Source organism: Chiloscyllium plagiosum, unplaced genomic scaffold (genome assembly GCF_037043375.1).
Source record: "Chiloscyllium plagiosum isolate Xiang-an unplaced genomic scaffold, Cpla_swu_hap1 HiC_scaffold_32, whole genome shotgun sequence".
NCBI classification, from domain to species: Eukaryota; Metazoa; Chordata; class Chondrichthyes; order Orectolobiformes; family Hemiscylliidae; genus Chiloscyllium; species Chiloscyllium plagiosum.
In genome coordinates this window covers 36,371,992-36,391,670 of record NW_028270170.1, presented here as the reverse complement: position 1 = coordinate 36,391,670, position 19,679 = coordinate 36,371,992, and the positions used below count along the sequence as shown (strand labels likewise).

The 19,679-nt window shown below is 43.4% G+C and overlaps 2 protein-coding genes across 2 annotated transcripts; both read left to right on the top strand.

Annotated features, from left to right (window-relative positions):
* The first annotated feature begins 4,486 nt into the window (after positions 1-4,486).
* On the top strand, positions 4,487-5,872 carry LOC122539639 (interferon alpha-7). The gene is made up of 4 exons (XM_043674638.2): positions 4,487-4,618; positions 4,980-5,069; positions 5,436-5,675; positions 5,774-5,872. The coding sequence occupies exons 1-4, from the start codon at positions 4,487-4,489 to the stop codon at positions 5,870-5,872; spliced, it is 561 nt and encodes a 186-aa protein (XP_043530573.2).
* A 6,995-nt stretch (positions 5,873-12,867) lies between these two features.
* LOC148141806 (interferon a3-like) lies at positions 12,868-15,854 on the top strand. Its single transcript, XM_087977606.1, has 4 exons — positions 12,868-12,999; positions 14,872-14,961; positions 15,328-15,567; positions 15,666-15,854. The coding sequence occupies exons 1-4, from the start codon at positions 12,868-12,870 to the stop codon at positions 15,762-15,764; spliced, it is 561 nt and encodes a 186-aa protein (XP_087833732.1). The 3' UTR covers positions 15,765-15,854.
* Positions 15,855-19,679: the final 3,825 nt, after the last annotated feature.

The window sequence follows — 19,679 nt, the reverse complement described above, 5'->3', positions numbered from 1 at the left end:
CTTACCAACAATGCTCACATCCCAAGAATAAATAGAAATAAATAATGGTATTGTCACCTCCACTCAGGTGGAGCAAGTGGAATTCCTGACGTTTACAAACATAGACATTGCTCTATACCATTTATTCAATTTCAGTGAGAAATGATAGAGTAATTTACAGCACAAAAGGAAGCCATTCAGCCCATTGAATCTATTCCGGCTTGCTGTGGAGCAACCCAGTCAGCCCCAGTCCCCTGCTGGTACTTATGCTTCTGGAGACTTATATTGTTCAAATGCTGAACAAGCTTTCTCTTGAAATGATTCCATGTTTCCACTTCCACTACTTTTGTAGTCAGCAAATTCTGGGCAGTACTACTTGCTATGAAAAGAAACATCCTTCCTCATATTCCTTCAGCATCTTTTGGCCAAGATCTTAAATCTGTGACTCACTATCCCTTGTGCCATCAGGTAATGGTTAATCATTTCTCTTGTTTACCTTATCTGAGTTTATCATAATCTTGCGCCCTCCCCACATTTTCCTTTGCTCGCAAAGTAAAGCCAGCCTTTATGATCTAACCTTGTTATTAAAATTCCCATCCATGGAATAGTTCTGGTGAATCTCCACTGAATCTTGTCAAGGGGCCTTCCATCTTTCCAGAACTACATGTACTGCTCTAGTTGAGTCTTAACCAGATTCATAATGGCTCATAACAGTGACCTTAAGATTAAACCACCACTAATTGTCTCTCTCTAATAATAGAAGGGCTCAGGCCTGAAACGTCAATTCTCCTGCTCCTTGGATGCTGTCTGACCTGCAATAATGCTACTAAGACATCATCTCACTAGTTGGACATTAATCCTCCTGTTCCACAAGACTCAATGCTGTTAATCAGCAGTTTATTAAACACTTGCTTAAGATCTAAATAGATAATATTTATTGTTGCCCTTCATCAACCTGTTACTTTATGAATAAATTCAATTAACTTAGTCAAACACAATTTGCCTTTCACAAATCCTTGCTGACACTTTTTAATTAGTACAAATCTCTCCAAATGTCTGTTGCCTTTTCCTTAATTATTGTTCTAAAATCTTAAATTAGCTGGCCTGTAGTTTCAAGAACTGTCCTTACTCCCTTTCTTGAATAACTCTTTAATCCAGCCCAATGTTATGGAATAATAAAACCCCAACGGTGAGGAAGCAGCTCATCGAGTCCACCCCAACCAGATGCAGCACCATTCCGCTCCTCCTCCCCTTCCCCCGCACCCGTCACTAACAACAACCCTATCCCCATAACCCTACATTAACCGTAGCTAACCCACCTAACCTGCAGATCTCTGGAAATTTATGGGGCATTTTAAGTTGGCCAATCCACCTAACCTGCATGTCTTTAGATTGTGGATGAAACCCTACTCAGATAGGGGGTGAATGTGCAAACTTCACACAGACAGTCACCTGAAGCTGGAATCAAGCCTGGATCCCCACCTTGTGTGGTAACCTCCCACATGAGTCAGTGGAAGCTTGAATCAGAAACACATATGTGTTCTTGTTTTATGCACATAAACAACATTATGCTGCATTTCACAACTTGTTCCAAATGATTTTACTGTTAACCTTTTTGGTAAGTGTCATAAAGCAATTAATGAGATACATAATAAAGATTCCAAAGGGTTGAACGAGTAACCAAAGCCCTCCTTTTTCCTCACTTGGTTATCTCCCAGTTTGTTCCTGATGTGCACAGGCTGAACTATCCATTTAAATGTTGCATCCATTGAAATTATGTTAATCATGCCTCAAATTGTTATGCACATAAACAGGCACAGGAAACCTCACCTGATCACCAGCAGGTGGATATCTATTTCTACTGTTGTAACACAGTGGTGCAGTTCACCACATAGATATTTCTCCCATCACTCCAAAATTGGTTGGTCTACATTTGGTCACCAAATATCTGAATTCCTGTTGCCTTCCAATAGATTCTTCACCACCTCTGCTATGTATAAACCCCTTATTTCATCTTCAAATTCTCTATGGTTTCTCTTGCCTTAGATGCACTCTTTAGTCTTCTGATTTGGGATGCCTTTTTCCATTATCCCACTATTGGTGATGGAACATTCAGCTCTCTAATGGTCTCTCTTTTTGATCCTCAATCCTACAATTTCTATTGATCTCCATCTCGCTCCTCTACCGATCAAGTTTTTGTCATCTTTCAATGTTATATTCTATGAGTAGACATCTTTTTTTTCTACATAGTTTGATTTGATTGGTGTCATAAGGTACATTTTACTCCACTTTTGTTTAAAGTTACCAGCTTGGTAGAAAACGGAAGAGTTTGCGTTGTTAAATTCTTCACTTTAATGAATATAAATGACACGCAATGCTTGACTACAACCATTATATAACAATTTTTGTGCTGGGTTGGGCACTTGTGAGACATAGCAAACACCTGATACAGTTCAAACAGTTTATTTTTGCAACTTAAAAAATATAACATCCAAACAGGAGTTGCATGATATCAAGACGTACTTGACAATCTCTGAATCACTCTGACATTATCAAGTTTGCAGATTAATTGGCTATTAAAATTAATTCCTGTGTTTCTTTTATTCATTCATAGGATGTGTCATCACTAGCTAGGCTAGAGTTAACTGATCATCCATAATTGCTAATAGGATTCCTGAAGAAGGGCTTATGCCCGAAACCTTGATTCTCCTGTTCCCTGGATGCTGCCTGACCTGCTGCGCTTTTCCAGCAACACATTTTCAGCCATAATTGCTAATAGACAATTAACTGTGGGTCTGGAGTCACATGTCAAGCAGACCAGGTAGGAATTGCAGATTTACTTCCCTGAAGGACATTAGTGAACCAGATAATTTTCACTATCATCAAAAGTTGCATTATTGCCACTAGGCTGACTTTTTATTGAATTCAAATTTCACTATCTACTAGAGTAAGAGTCAAACCCATGAACCCAGAACATAAGTCTGGTGGTTCTGAATTGAATAATATTGCCACTAAGCCATGACCTTCTATTGGTGTGCGAAACTTGTTTCCTATTTTCTTTCAACAACTACTGCACGTGGCTTTCAACTACATTGTTGATGTTGCAATATCACATCTCTGAAATGTACTTAGATACTGCTGCATCTTTTTTTCCAAGCCCTTTTAGATATGTTTTCAATATAACAATAGGCCCAAGATTTTAAGATAACTTCTATCCAAAATATTTTCCTCTGACAAAAGGAGGAAGAAGTTTTTCGCTGAGATGTAGAAGACGATGTCACTATTCATTAATTGAAGCTGGTGGCAATGGTCATCGAATACCTTGAGGCATTTCAGAGGCGAGTTCAGAGTCACCACATTGCCATGGAGTCACATGTATGCCAGATGAGGCAAATGTGGCAGACTTCCTTCCCTAAAAATATTAGAAACAGATCAACTTTCATCACGGTCAATGTTTATGGTCCTATTGCTAAGACTAGGTTTCAACTTCAGATTAGCTCATTGAGTTTAAATTTCACCCAATGCCATTATGGGATTTGAATCCATGTTCCCAAAATATTAGCTTAGACCTCTGCATTACCAAATCCAGAAACATTACAAATGCACCATTATTGCTTAGTGGCAATGTTATTGAATTCAGAAACACCAAACTGATGTTCTGGGTTTATGTGTTTGACTCTTACTCCAGTAGATAGTGAAATTTGATTTCAATAAAAAGCCAGTCTAATGGCTCTGTAAGTTTCTCCTCATCTCAATATCAAATGTCTATGTTAAGACTGTAACACTCATTCCTAGAAACATCTGTCAGGGAAAATGCACTCACACCATTGACTCTATGAAACAATTCAACATTTTTCAATGGATCTCGTCTCATTTTTCGAAGTTCCAGGGAATGGAGATCCTACCTTCTTAACCTATCCTCATAGAACAGTTCCCTCATCCCTGGAATGGTTTTCCCTCCAAGACTAATGATTCTTCCTCAGGTAAAACGATCAAAATATTTTTAATATCACTGAAGTATGTTCCATTTTAAACTGACAAGGACCTGAGAAGTTTCTGAAACAAAAAGAGATTTTGCATTTTGGGATTTAAATATGTCATAAAATTATATAAAATTATTTTGTTAGTTCTTGGGACCTGAGAATTACCCAAAGTGAAATCTAGATTTGCACTTTTAATATTGAAGAACAGTTTTGTATATTAATTTATCATAGACATTCTTACTTTTAATTAAGCAGAAAGTGAAAAATTCCAAATGAAGAAGTCACTTTGAGAACGGAGTTGAAAGATTCCCTGAAAATACATTGTGGTTAGAAGCAAAATCAATCTGTTTTTATAACGTCAAAGGAATACCCTGGTGTACATCTTAAAATGGGCCCAGCTCACCCAGAAGGAATATTCCTTAGGAGGGAGAAGGAGTTCAGCTCGTGTTGGTACCCGAAGCTGACGTCTGATTCAGTCCCACTCTGCAGCTTCAGATCACTGTTTTAGCATTTATTGTTTAAATATGAACTTTACCGGTGTCTGGGGACTGTGCACTTTGTTTGTCTTGTTGCCTGGAATCCTGAGCCAGGGCTGCCAGAGACTGCAGTTACAGCAAGTGCTAAACAGGGATGCTCTAAAGATCCTGACGGACATGGTGAGTTAATAAAAAGATCAGTGGTACGGGCAACACAATTCTCATCTTAAACCTGCAGTTTCTAGGGATATTCTCACTTCCAGAAATTGTTCAGGTTGGGCGTTTTGCATCATGCTATGAGGAATATCTCCTTGAGAGAATAGTCAAGTATGTATGAAAATACGAAATGAAATGTATGGAAAACAGGACGTTTTTACAGCGGAAGTGGCTGATTTAATTAGGCAGACAGTTAAATATGTGAGGTAAAATCGGGAAGCAAATTGTTCAGTGATAATGAATAGCCGTAGATGCTTTGGGGGAAACATTTCTAACTACTTGTTTGTGTTCGGAGCCGCTTCTGACACTTTCTGTCCTATTATAGGGAGGGTCCTTTCCACTGCAGTGTGTAGCAACCAGAGAATCACTGCAAATCGATCCCCTGGATCTGCACCAGCTCGTCAACCGGTCACAGGTGAGTGTGTTCCTTGTAAACCCTCAGTTCGCCCAGGTAGAATAAATGTAGGGAAATATCTCCAATCCAGCCAAAACAAGAAGTTTGGCAATGATCCCAAATGTTGGTCTGAAAGTTCAACGTGTCTGTGATGAATAAACAGGCTAGAAATGTTTTGAAGTTAATTTCTTCTTTTTCGTAATTGTTGCTGTTAACTTGTCAGCCAGACACAGGATAGTGCAATAGAAAGCACCTCGGTATTAATCAGTATTGTTAAAAACAATATTGATGATGCCTTTGTAAATTCAAACAGCCTATATATTTGCAGTTTCAAATGTCGATTGCAATAGTCAGTTACACGAGAAATGTCCTGTGTATTTTTCTCAGGCCCAGGAAAAGTTCCAGATTGTCCACCAAACTTTGCGTCACATTAGCAAGATCTACAGCAGGAGCCTGGGGTCAGTCACCTGGTCCCGGGAGAAGGTCGAAAACTTTCGTCTTCTCCTGGAACGTCAGCTCCAGGAGTTGGAAACGTGTGTGAGAAAACCAGGAGCTGGGTCCAGGCAGAGGAGAAACTCCGCCATTCTCAAATACTTCAAGAAACTGAACAAGTTTCTCAAACAGAAGGTGTGACAATTGATAACTGACTGGCATTCAGTTCATGTCAACCCATTTAAATCTGTTCATTTTTCTAATGGGGTTTTCTCTATGTTTGCATTTTACAGAAATTCAGTGACTGCTCCTGGGAAATAATCCGCACTGAGACCAGAGCCCGTCTACAACAGCTGCTGTTCATAACGGGACAACTGAACAAAAGCAACTAAGGATTTCCCATTGATACTTATTAAAATCAGGGATCGATTATTATTTAATATTTAAATATTGAAGTTTTACAGAAGTGTTGCATTGCTCGATTAAAGGAATCAAGCCAGTATAATTCTGAATGACATTTGTTCAGAGTAATCTAATTAACAACATGACCTTAATATTCAAAGCGAGGTTGATATTTATCTGGAATGTGAACATATTTAAAATGCAAAATATTTGTATGTTCAAGTCGCTGAAATATGTATGTTATTTTGTAAACTATTTATGACAAGAGATGTTGCTCAATTACACCAATTAGTAATAAATCTTTTGAATTTTAGCATTTTATTTTGTGGTCTTTGTTTCTACACGAGGTTCATGTCTGTTGGGAATGTTAGATGACCTGGGTGGCTGATTTGCAGTAACGCCAACAGTTTGGGCTCACTTCCCTGGCTGATGTCCCCATCAAGGACTATCCTCCTCACCTTCTCCCCTCACCTGAGGTCTGGTGACCCTCAGTCACCGCTGTCTAATGGTAGAACCATAGGTCTGATCTATGGTAGCTTCTTCATCCTGCAGTTGGGGAGGGGATGTCGCGTAGCCCAGTATTACCTTGCAGTGCCCTTGAGCTGGGAACTTCCGGTTTCGACTCCCATCTGGAAGGAATCCTAATGACGAGATTCTAACAGCCATCGTCATAATCTTTCCAAAACTTCCCCACGAGGTGCTAAAGGAAGACGGAATATGAAGATACCATGTTAACACTGTCCTACATGACCCCTGTGAATACCTGCAGTATAAATATCAGGCGCCTTTCTGAAAGAGATCTTGTTACTTTGAGTCGATGATTAGCCTACGGAAAGACTGAATCCGAATACACACAGATTGGGCATGTGCACCAACGGCTCAGTCGAGATCGTATTCCAATACTAAATTAGTTTAAATAAGAACGGAGAAACCTTATAACTCTTTTAAACATTTAATCGTTATCAATCGGAACACAGTGCAGCTAAACGTGTTAGTTTACATGGTGAAGCTGTAACCTCCTTGCTTCTTTGAATGTGTGAAGGCATACATTTGGAACATACATTTGGAAATGTTCATGGCTTTTTCATGCAGCCTTCCGAATCCTGATTGCCATTGACTAAATGTTACATTAGAGAGAAAAAAAAATCGAACTATTTGCAACGCTGAAGTTAGCTGGATGCGAATTACACAAATTGCAGAGCAATGTAATGAAATCTGAGCAAATGAAACTGCCTCACTGTGTTGGAAGAATGCAAGTGTAGTCAGAACAGGCAGCACTCGCTGCCCGCTCAGCGTGCAATAACAATTTCCACACGGGAAAAGTTGTTTGAATGTGTCAAGCGAAGAGATGGCGGCTGTGAATCTCCTCTCTCCGTCACACAGTGCGGTCTCCACTCTGGAACATCAGAAATTCTGGGCAAAACGATTTACCACGTAAATAGATCCCGGCGTTGGTGTAAATCAGGATCCGGTCAAATATATTATTTCGTTCAGAGTGCTTACAGTCTCTGTGCTTGTGAATTGCTGTAATTACATTCTCTCACAGCCCAACCTCCAGATCCGGGTTCACCTGCTACTTTTGTCATTATTGAAAGTTTTTTTCTTGTGAGTCCCTGGGATGAATTCCAGTAAGCGCATTGACTTCTTGTCAGAGCCATCCACAAAAATGGCCGAGCAGGTAATCATCAATCAGGATCCAACAAAAATTTTCAAGTGTTCATTCGTGGGTGAACAAATTTTGCATTCAAAAAAAAAATTCTTCTCGTTGGATTTACTTCTAAATGGAGGGGTCGGTTTGCTCGATTGAGAGCGAGAGAGAGAAGGTAGCTTTTTATTTGTCATTTCTACCATATACACCCGATGCAGTAAAAGCGAGACAGCGTTCCTCCAGTACAGAGGGTGCTACATTGACAGCGCCAACTATAGAATCATACACGGCATTAAGTGGATAAGCAGAGCAAAACACACATGTTACAGTGTAACAAAAGAATGATGAATGATTGACCTTTTTTCTAGCAGCAAGACGAAAGAAGTTTAGATGGGAAAGAATCTGATCATACTGTGTTAAGGAGCCGGATGGCTTGGGGAAGAAACTGTTGCAAAGTCTGGCAGTGAGAGACCGAATGATCTGGTATCTTTTGCCCGATGGCAGGAGGGAGCAGAGTCTGAGTGAGGGGTGTGTGGGTCTTCCATAATGCTCTTAGCCTTTCGGATGCAGCTTGTGAAGTAAATGCCTGTAATGGAGGGAAAAGAGACCCCTACGATCTTCTCAGCTGTCCTCACTATCTGTCGTAGGGTGTTACCATCCGAGATGGTGCAATTCCTGAACCAGGCAGTGATGCAACAACTCAGGGTACTCTCAAAGAACTATCTGTAGAATGTGGTAAGATCGGGGAATGCGAGGAGGAGGAGGACTTTCTCAGCCTGCGCAGAGAGTAAAAAAACACTGCTGGGTTTTCTTGGCTCCTGAGCTGGTGTTGAGGGTCCAGGTGAGATTCTCCACCAGGTGTACACCAAGAAATTTGGTGCTCTTCACGATCTCCACAGGGGAGTCGTCAATGTCCAGTGGAGAGTGATCTCTCTATGCCCTCCTGAAGTCTATTTTGTTTTGTCCACGTTCAGAGACTCTGGCTCTGCACCAGTCTGTTAGCCGCTGTACCTCCTCTCTGTATACTGACTCATCGTTCCTGCTGATGAGGCCCACTACAGTCGTGTCATCAGCAAACTTGATGATGTGATTGGACCAGTGGATCACTGCACAGTCGTCTGTCAGCAGGGTGAACTGCAGTGGACTGTCCACACAGCCCAGTAGAGTTATGGTGCTGGAGATGCTGTTCCCGATCTGGGCTGACTGAGGTCTCCCAGTCAGGAAGTCCAGGATCCAGTTACACAGGGAGGGATTTAGACCCAGCAGACTCAGCCTTCCAATCAGGTGCTGAGGGATGATGGTGTTAAATGCAGAACTGAAATCTATGATTAGTAGTCTGACCTTCTTCTCCAGGTGGGTGAGGGCCAGATGGAGGTTGGTGGAATTGGCAACATCTGGTGAGCTGGGTCGATACACGAACGATAGGTTGTCCAGTGAGGAGGGAAGCAGGGTCTTAATATGTCTCATCATGAGCCTTTCGAAGCACTTCATTTCATGGGTTTAAGTGCAACAGGGTGGTAGGTTATTGAGACAGGACGCTGAAGACTTCTTTGGCATGGGGATGATGGCAAAGTCCTTAAAGCACATTGGAACTATGGCGCAGCTCAGCGAGATCTTGAAGATGTCTGTGTGAATAACCACCAGTACGTCAGAGCACCCTCTGAGCACTCTGCCAGGGATGTTATCTGGTCCAGCAGCCTTACTTGGGTTGACTCTGCATGGAGTTATCCTCACATTGACCGTGGTAAAACACAGCACCTGGTCATTGGGAGGAGGTGCAGACTTCCTTGCTGCCACATTGTTTCATGCCTCAAACCATGCATAAAAGTTGTTCAACTCACCCGGGAGTGAGGCATCACCAGCACAAGCAGGCAATGCTGTTCTGTGGATGGTGATGGCCTGGATGCCCTTCCACATGCTCTGCGTATCGCCGCTGACCTGAAAGTGGCTGTGTACTCTGTGTGTGTGTTTGTACGCTTTACCTCTTTGATGGCCTGGGTCAGGTTGGCCCTCACTGTTGTTAGGGCCACCTTGTCACCTGTTCTGAAGGCAGAATCACGGGTTCTCAGCAGCGCACACACCTTTGTGGTCATCCAAGGCTTCTGGTTGGGGTGAGACGTGATGGTTTTGGACACAGTGATATCATCATTACACTTGCTAATGTCATAAATCACCAAGGGAGTGTACTCCCCTAAGGTGATGGAGTCATCATCGGTTGCCACCTCCTCAAACTTGCACCAGTCAGTGTGCTCAAAACAATATTGAAGAGTAGAAATGGCCTGCTGGCCAGGTTTTCACCTGCTTTGAAATGATTTGACACAACGAGTGGTCTGTATGCTGGGATTAGCATCACAGAGGTGTGGTCTGAGAAGCTGAGGTGGTGACCGGACTCTGCCCTATATGGGTTGGGGATGTTTGTGTTAACCAGATTGGCTAATTGATTTGAGTGCAGGACAGAATAAAACTAATGGCACAGTTCTGATTAGATTAGATTCCCTACAGTGTGGAAACAGGCCCTTCGGCCCAACAAGTTCACACTGACCCTCCGAAGAGCAACCCACGCAAATCCATTCCCCTACATTTACCCCTGATAATGCACCTAACACTATGGGCAATTTAGCATGGCCAATTCACCTAACCTGCACATCTTTGGACTGTGGGAGGAAACCGGAGCACCCGAAGGAAACCTATGCAGACACAGGGAGAATGTGCAAACTCCACACAGACAGTTGCCCGAGTCAGGAATTGAACCCGGGTCGCTGATGGTGTGAGGCAGCAGTGCCAACCACTAAGCCACCGTGCCTAATCCCCATACTGATCTATAGCAACTCATAGAAGTCTGCCTCCTCACCTTATTCCACTCTCATGGAGTGGTCAACCTCAACCTGCTCGCAACCAAATATCCCTTCAAATAGACAGGGGATTTATGGCTGCATGCCACTGAGCTCCAAATGTAAGGGGTTGGGCCGTGACCTTGCATCATTGACAAATTAAGTCTTTTTTTAAAATAAAGTAATCAAAGGTTGCATTTTCGGGCAAGGTACAATGAGTTACAATTGTACAAGCTTGTCACATTTTTCTGTTCCACTAAAACAAAGGGAAGGGATGTTTTAACCTCAATATTTCGTTGAGACACCCTGTTCAAACATGACACACTTTTTGCACGTCACCTTCCAAGCAAAAATGAACATTGACAGTTGTGATTTGTAAGCAACCTGGTCAAAATTGCGAAAGTACTCTTCTGCAGCAGATTGGCCTTGAATGCAAGCCCTTCAGGCTCAGAGGTAAAGATACAGCCATTGTACCACCACACCCTGCAGCTGGAGTTATACTGTGACCAAGAGGTACTTGCCAATATTCGATGCCCCCTTAAATTCCCAACCTGAGACATTCATTGGCTGTTCCTAGGTGCGTGATAAGTGAAAATAGCCGTGTGTTTTCTTGAAAGGAATTATTGGCAAACTACAAAACTTGAACCCGAGGGAGACTGTCGTGTCCCTACGTCTGAACCAGAAGGTATCTGCTCCTATCTGCTCTCAGGTCCTATCTGCTCAAGAAGGGTCACATCACACATTTGGACGGATTGATAAAAAAAAAAGACGGACCCAAGGTAGCCTCGCCTCACCCGCAGATACAATATTTTACATATCCAGAGAAATTGCATTTCACCACATTCTCTGACAGAATCCGTTACAAACCCGTATGAGTTTAATCGTTCAATACTTAAGCACCGCCCAGTGTGGAGGTGACATTTCTTCTCGACATTTGGATGTGAGGACGGAAAAAAGGAAAGATGGACGTATCGTAAAAGACAACATCGATCGAATTGGAAAGGTGGCAAGAAACAACCGGGAGCTTTCAGAGGCAAAGACCAAGATGACTCTGTCAGAGTGACAAGGGAATAATCACAATGATAGAGAAAGGCAGCGGCTTTCACTATTAGATACATATTAATTATGGCAGGTTTAGAAAATAACGCCTCGTATCAGAGCGAATGAAAGCAGCAGCTCTCCAGAGAAACATTTCTTTCAGAAACCCAACACCTAGCCTCACCTATGCCTCAGCTGATTCAGCTGCTGAGGAGCAAAGCCACTCATGTCAGAGGGAGATCTGTGATTGATCGATTTCAATCAGCGTTATAGTCACTTCTCTCAGCTCCAGTTGTCGCAGAGCTGATTGGTTGCAACACCATTGAAGGAGCGGGAACACTAATCAGTTCTGTCTACATTTTTTCGGTCAGTATCCGTTTATAATGTTCACAGTCGAAGCTTGTGTGCCTTTTGGGTTAATTCAAGACCAATGGTCTCTTGCTTACTGAACGGGCAGACACATAAACTGGTGGCAAAAAACAGAAATTGCTGGAAAAACTTAGCAGCTCTGGCAGCACCTGTGCGGCGAAATCAGAGTTAATGGTTTCGGGTCAGAACCTTATACAGTATCCACATTTCTTTGTTGTTATTTAAACTGTGATATCAGAGGCTGCAGGGATGTGTTGGAGATTAAGAAAGGAGGCAGAAAAATGGTTTAAAAAGTAAAAAAAAAAGCCCAAATTGACAACTTCTCATTCACAAGCCCCGTTTATAGTTGACAAGGAAATCAAATTCCAACATTCTATCGAGTTGTTCAGTGGATTGAAATCCCACGGTTTGTCTGCAAATGTACCCGAGAGTGGAAGATCACTTTTTCAACAAAAAATCATGAGGTACGAGGTTCTTTCTTGCAGCTTTTATCATAATTGATTCCATTCCTTTTCCAAGTTCTCCATAAAACCGTAAGAATCGTACCCCGTGAGAATCGGACTTAATATTTTAAACCTCTCAACAAAGCCCCAGCAAATCACATTGACAGTGAACGGAGGAGGTTTCGATGTAAAATGGTTCCTTTTTTTCAGAATCTTAGAATATTAACAAATTTTTTTAGGAATTTATTTTTAAAGTCGCTCAAGCAAATGGCCAGAACGTGAAATTTAGAGAAACACCAGCCCGGTTCATAAATCGATTGTTTCTTTTGTTTTGTATCTTAATTTATCAAACATTTTAATTAATCGGAAAGCGAAAAGTTTCAAATGAAGAAGTCACTATATGAAGTTGGGTTGGGAGGAGCAGTAGTTGTAAGATTCCCTAGCACACTGCGGTTAGAAGCAAACTCGATTCGTTTTTATAACGTCAAAGGAATACCCTGGTGTACACCTTTAAGATGTGCGCATCTCACCCAAAAGGAATATTCCTTAAAACCCACCGGGGAAGGAGTTCACCTCGTGTTGTTACCGTTTGTGGAGCTGAAATCCAGTCCACTCCCACTCTGCAGCTTCAGACCGCTGTCTTGTATTGTTTAAACATGGGTTTTCCTGGTGTCTGGGGATTGTGCAGCTTGTTTGTCTTATTGCCCGGAATCCTGAGCCAGGACTGCCAGAGACTACAGTTACAGCAAGTGCTAAACAGGGATGCTCTAAAGATCCTGACGGACATGGTGAGTTAATAGAAAGATCAGTGGTACGGGCAAGGCAATTCTCATCTTAAACCTGCAGTTTCTCGGGATATTCTCACTTGCAATTGTTGAGATTGGGTGCTTTTCACCATGCTGTGTGGAATGCCTCCTTGAGAGAATAGTCACGTTGGTATAAAAATGCGAAATGAAATGTGTGGAAAAACAGGACGTTTTTATAACGAACGTGGCTGATTTAGTTAGGAGGAGAGTTAAATACCGTGGAAGTGTGGCGCTGGAAAAGCACAGCCAGTCAGGCAGCATTGGAAGAGCAGCAGAGTTGACGTTTAGAACATAAGCCCCTCATCAGGAATGAGGGGTTATCCAAGAGGGCTGAGAGATAAATGGGGGTGGGGGGCGTTGGGGAGGGGGTGGTGGTGTTTGCGGCTGGAGGGAAGGTACCTGGGAATGCGATAGGTAGATGATGGTGGGAGGTGGGTGATGGGGATAGGTTGGAGAGGAGGGTGGAGCGGATAGGTGGTAAGGAAGATGGACAGGTAGGACAGTTCAAGAGGATGGGTGCCCAGTTGGAGCTGGGATAAGGGGAGGGGAAATTAAACTGGTGAAATCCACATTGATTCTGTGTGGTTGGAGGGTCCTAAAGCGGAAGATGAGGTGTTCTTCGTCCAGGCGTCAGGTGGCGAGAATTTGGAGGCAGGGGAGGCCCAGGACTTACATGTTCTTTGCAAGTGGGAGGGGAAGTTAAAGTGTTAGCCCACAGGGGTTGCTTAGTGCGTGTACCCCAGAGATGTTCTCTGAAACATTCCGAAGGAAATGTGACTGTAGTAGCGGGTCTGCTTCAGGACATAAAAGCAAATTACTGCGGATGCTGGAATCTGAAACCAAAAGAGAAATTGCCGGAAAATCTCATCAGGTCTAGCAGCATCTGTAAGGAGAGAAAAGAGCTGACGTTTCAAGTCTAAGTGACCCTTTGCCAAAGCTGACAAAGGGTCAGTTAGACTCGAAACGTCAGCTTTTTTCTCTCCTTACAGATGCTGCCAGACCTGCTGAGATTTTCCAGCGTTTTCTCTTCTGTTCCAGGACATGACTGAAGAGCTTCAGGGCAGAGGAGAGGAGCTGGGGGGTGCAGTGAGAGAGAGCGACTAACTGAGATCCTTGTAGAGGGAGGAAGAGAAATTCTTCAAATTAGGTATCCTTGGAAGAGGCTTCACAGCAATGTTATAATCAACTAGGAGAAAGTGAGGGCTGCAGGTGCTGGAGATCAGAGTGTAAGAGTGTGGTGCTGGAAAAGCACAGTCTATCAGTCAGCATCGGAATAGCAGGAGAGTCGACGTTTCCAGCATAAGCCCTTCATCAGGAATGAAGAGGGCTGAGAGATAAGGGGAGGGGGTGTCTTGAGAATGGGGGGAAGGAAGCTGGCAATGCCATTGGTTGATGAGGTGGGGGTGAAGGGGACCTGTCCATCTTCATCCCCACCTACCTGCTCCACCCTCCTCTCTGAAATTGATATTTCAGAGAGGAAGGTGGAGCAGGTAGGTGGGAATGAAAATGGACAGGTCCCCTTCACCCCCACCTTCACCTACCTCTTGCATTCACAGCTATTTTCCTCCAGCCCCACCTCTTCCCATTTTTCTCTCCGTCCCCTTGGGCCACCCCTCATTCTTGATGAAGAGTTTATGCGCAAAACGTTGATTCTTCTGCTCCTCGGATGATGGCTAACCGGCTATGCTTTTCCAGCAACATACACTTCGATCCTTCGGACAGTTAAATATGTGAAGTAAAATCGGGAAGCAAATAGTTCAGTGATAATGATTGGCCGTAGATGCTTTGGGGGAAACATTTCTAACTACTTGTTTGTGTTCGGAGCCGCTTCTGACACTTTCTGTCCTATTATAGGGAGGGTCCTTTCCACTGCAGTGTGTAGCAACCAGAGAATCACTGCAAATCGATCCCCTGGATCTGCACCAGCTCGTCAACCGGTCACAGGTGAGTGTGTTCCTTGTAAACCCTCAGTTCGCCCAGGTGGAATAAATGTAGGGAAATATCTCCAATCCAGCCAAAACAAGAAGTTTGGCAATGATCCCAAATGTTGGTCTGAAAGTTCAACGTGTCTGTGATGAATAAACAGGCTAGAAATGTTTTGAAGTTAATTTCTTCTTTTTCGTAATTGTTGCTGTTAACTTGTCAGCCAGACACAGGATAGTGCAATAGAAAGCACCTCGGTATTAATCAGTATTGTTAAAAACAATATTGATGATGCCTTTGTAAATTCAAACAGCCTATATATTTGCAGTTTCAAATGTCGATTGCAATAGTCAGTTACACGAGAAATGTCCTGTGTATTTTTCTCAGGCCCAGGAAAAGTTCCAGATTGTCCACCAAACCTTGCGTCACATCAGCAAGATCTACAGCAGGAGCCTGGGGTCAGTCACCTGGTCCCGGGAGAAGGTCGAAAACTTTCGTCTTCTCCTGGAACGTCAGCTCCAGGAGTTGGAAACGTGTGTGAGAAAACCAGGAGCTGGGTCCAGGCAGAGGAGAAACTCCGCCATTCTCAAATACTTCAAGAAACTGAACAAGTTTCTCAAACAGAAGGTGTGACAATTGATAACTGACTGGCATTCAGTTCATGTCAACCCATTTAAATCTGTTCAATTTTCTAATGGGGTTTTCTCTATGCTTGCATTTTACAGAAATTCAGTGACTGCTCCTGGGAAATAATCCGCACTGAGACCAGAGCCCGTCTACAACAGCTGCTGTTCATAACGGGACAACTGAACAAAAGCAACTAAGGATTTTCCATTGATACTTATTAAAATCAGGGATCGATTATTATTTAATATTTAAATATTGAAGTTTTACAGAAGTGTTGCATTGCTCGATTAAGGGAATCAAGCCAGTATAATTCTGAATGACATTTGTTCAGAGTAATCTAATTAACAACATGACCTTAATATTCAAAGCGAGGTTGATATTTATCTGGAATGTGAACATATTTAAAATGCAAAATATTTGTATGTTCAAGTCGCTGAAATATGTATGTTATTTTGTAAACTATTTATGACAAGAGATGTTGCTCAATTACACCAATTAGTAATAAATCTTTTGAATTTTAGCATTTTATTTTGTGGTCTTTGTTTCTACACGAGGTTCATGTCTGTTGGGAATGTTAGATGACCTGGGTGGCTGATTTGCAGTAACGCCAACAGTTTGGGCTCACTTCCCTGGCTGATGTCCCCATCAAGGACTATCCTCCTCACCTTCTCCCCTCACCTGAAGTCTGGTGACCCTCAGTCACCGCTGTCTAATGGTAGAACCATAGGTCTGGTCTATGGTAGCTTCTTCATCCTGCAGTTGGGGAGGGGATGTCGCGTAGCCCAGTATTACCTTGCAGTGCCCTTGAGCTGGGAACTTCCGGTTTCGACTCCCATCTGGAAGGAATCCTAATGACGAGATTCTAACATCCATCGTCATAATCTTTCCAAAACTTCCCCACGAGGTGCTAAAGGAAGACGGAATATGAAGATACCATGTTAACACTGTCCGACATGACCCCTGTGAATACCTGCAGTATAAATATCAGGCGCCTTTCTGAAAGAGACCTTGTTACTTTGAGTCGATGATTAGCCTACGGAAAGACTGAATCCGAATACACACAGATTGGGCATGTGCACCAACGGCTCAATCGAGATCGTATTCCAATACTAAATTAGTTTAAATAAGAACGGAGAAACCTTATAACTCTTTTAAACATTTAATCGTTATCAATCGGAACACAGTGCAGCTAAACGTGTTAGTTTACATGGTGAAGCTGTAACCTCCTTGCTTCTTTGAATGTGTGAAGGCATACATTTGGAACATACATTTGGAAATGTTCATGGCTTTTTCATGCAGCCTTCCGAATCCTGATTGCCATTGACTAAATGTTACATTAGAGAGAAAAAAAATCGAACTATTTGCAACGCTGAAGTTAGCTGGATGCGAATTACACAAATTGCAGAGCAATGTAATGAAATCTGAGCAAATGAAACTGCCTCACTATGTTGGAAGAATGCAAGTGTAGTCAGAACAGGCAGCACTCGCTGCCCGCTCAGCGTGCAATAACAATTTCCACACGGGAAAAGTTGTTTGAATGTATCAAGCGAAGAGACGGCGGCTGTGAATCTCCTCTCTCCGTCACACAGTGCGGTCTCCACTCTGGAACATCAGAAATTCTGGGCAAAACGATTTACCACGTAAATAGATCCTGGCGTTGGAGTAAATCAGGATCCGGTCAAATATATTATTTCGTTCAGAGTGCTTACAGTCTCTGTGCTTGTGAATTGCTGTAATTACATTCTCTCACAGCCCAACCTCCAGATCCGGGTTCACCTGCTACTTTTGTCATTATTGAAAGTTTTTTTCTTGTGAGTCCCTGGGATGAATTCCAGTAAGCGCATTGACTTCTTGTCAGAGCCATCCACAAAAATGGCCGAGCAGGTTATCATCAATCAGGATCCAACAAAAATTTTCAAGTGTTCATTCGTGGGTGAACAAATTTTGCATTCAAAAAAAAATTCTTCTCGTTGGATTTACTTCTAAATGGAGGGGTCGGTTTGCTCGATTGAGAGCGAGAGAGAGAAGGTAGCTTTTTATTTGTCATTTCTACCATATACACCCGATGCAGTAAAAGCGAGACAGCGTTCCTCCAGTACAGAGGGTGCTACATTGACAGCGCCAACTATAGAATCATACACGGCATTAAGTGGATAAGCAGAGCAAAACACACATGTTACAGTGTAACAAAAGAATGATGAATGATTGACATTTTTTCTAGCAGCAAGACGAAAGAATTTTAGATGGGAAAGAATCTGATCATACTGTGTTAAGGAGTCGGATGGCTTGGGGAAGAAACTGTTGCAAAGTCTGGCAGTGAGAGACCGAATGATCTGGTATCTTTTGCCCGATGGCAAGAGGGAGCAGAGTCTGAGTGAGGGGTGTGTGGGGTCTTCCATCATGCTCTTAGCCTTTCGGATGCAGCTTGTAATGGAGGGAAAAGAGACCGCTACGATCTTCTCAGCTGTCCTCACTATCTGTCGTAGGGTGTTACCATCCGAGACGGTGCAATTCCTGAACCAGGCAGTGATGCAACAACTCAGGGTACTCTCAAAGAACTATCTGTAGAATGTGATAAGATCGGGGAATGCGAGGAGGAGGAGGACTTTCTCAGCCTGCGCAGAGAGTAAAAAAACACTGCTGGGTTTTCTTGGCTCCTGAGCTGGTGTTGAGGGTCCAGGTGAGATTCTCCACCAGATGTACACCAAGAAATTTGGTGCTCTTCACGATCTCCACAGGGGAGTCGTCAATGTCCAGTGGAGAGTGATCTCTCTATGCCCTCCTGAAGTCTATTTTGTTTTGTCCACGTTCAGAGACTCTGGCTCTGCACCAGTCTGTTAGCCGCTGTACCTCCTCTCTGTATACTGACTCATCGTTCCTGCTGATGAGGCCCACTACAGTCGTGTCATCAGCAAACTTGATGATGCGATTGGACCTGTGGATCACTGCACAGTCGTCTGTCAGCAGGGTGAACTGCAGTGGACTGTCCTGTAGAGTGATGGTGCTGGAGATGCTGTTCCCGATCTGGGCTGACTGAGGTCTCCCAGTCAGGAAGTCCAGGATCCAGTTACACAGGGAGGGATTTAGGCCCAGCAGACTCAGCCTTCCAATCAGGTGCTGAGGGATGATGGTGTTAAATGCAGAACTGAAATCTATGATTAGTAGTCTGACCTTCTTCTCCAGGTGGGTGAGGGCCAGATGGAGGGTGGTGGAATTGGCATCATCTGGTGAGCTGGGTCGATACACGAACGACAGGGTGTCCAGTGAGGAGGGAAGCAGGGTCTTAATATGTCTCATCATGAGCCTTTCGAAGCACTTCATTTCATGGGTTTAAGTGCAACAGGGTGGTAGGTTATTGAGACAGGACGCTGAAGACTTCTTTGGCATGGGGATGATGGCAAAGTCCTTAAAGCACATTGGAACTATGGCGCAGCTCAGCGAGATCTTGAAGATGTCTGTGTGAATAACCACCAGTACGTCAGAGCACCCTCTGAGCACTCTGCCAGGGATGTTATCTGGTCCAGCAGCCTTACTTGGGTTGACTCTGCATGGAGTTATCCTCACATTGACCGTGGTAAGACACAGCACCTGGTCATTGGGAGGAGGTGCAGACTTCCTTGCTGCCACATTGTTTCATGCCTCAAACCATGCATAAAAGTTGTTCAACTCACCCGGGAGTGAGGCATCACCAGCATAAGCAGACAATGCTGTTCTGTGGATGGTGATGGCCTGGATGCCCTTCCACATGCTCTGCGTATCGCCACTGACCTGAAAGTGGCTGTGTACTCTGTGTGTGTGTTTGTACGCTTTACCTCTTTGATGGCCTGGGTCAGGTTGGCCCTCACTGTTGTTAGGGCCACCTTGTCACCTGTTCTGAAGGCAGAATCACGGGTTCTCAGCAGCGCACACACCTTTGTTGTCATCCAAGGCTTCTGGTTGGGGTGAGACGTGATGGTTTTGGACACAGTGATGTCATCATTACACTTGCTAATGTCATCAATCACCAAGGGAGTGTACTCCCCTAAGGTGATGGAGTCATCATCGGTTGCCACCTCCTCAAACTTGCGCCAGTCAGTGTGCTTAAAACAATATTGAAGAGTAGAAATGGCCTG

Excerpts from the sequence above, each read along its gene's own strand:
- LOC122539639 (XM_043674638.2), top strand. The coding sequence starts at position 4,487 with ATGAACTTTACCGGTGTCTGGGGACTGTGCACTTTGTTTGTCTTGTTG. Across the intron at positions 5,070-5,435 it reads AGCTCGTCAACCGGTCACAG|GCCCAGGAAAAGTTCCAGAT; the intron begins GTGAGTGTGTTC and ends TATTTTTCTCAG. Across the intron at positions 5,676-5,773 it reads ACAAGTTTCTCAAACAGAAG|AAATTCAGTGACTGCTCCTG; the intron begins GTGTGACAATTG and ends TGCATTTTACAG.
- LOC148141806 (XM_087977606.1), top strand. The coding sequence starts at position 12,868 with ATGGGTTTTCCTGGTGTCTGGGGATTGTGCAGCTTGTTTGTCTTATTG. Across the intron at positions 13,000-14,871 it reads TAAAGATCCTGACGGACATG|GGAGGGTCCTTTCCACTGCA; the intron begins GTGAGTTAATAG and ends GTCCTATTATAG. Across the intron at positions 15,568-15,665 it reads ACAAGTTTCTCAAACAGAAG|AAATTCAGTGACTGCTCCTG; the intron begins GTGTGACAATTG and ends TGCATTTTACAG.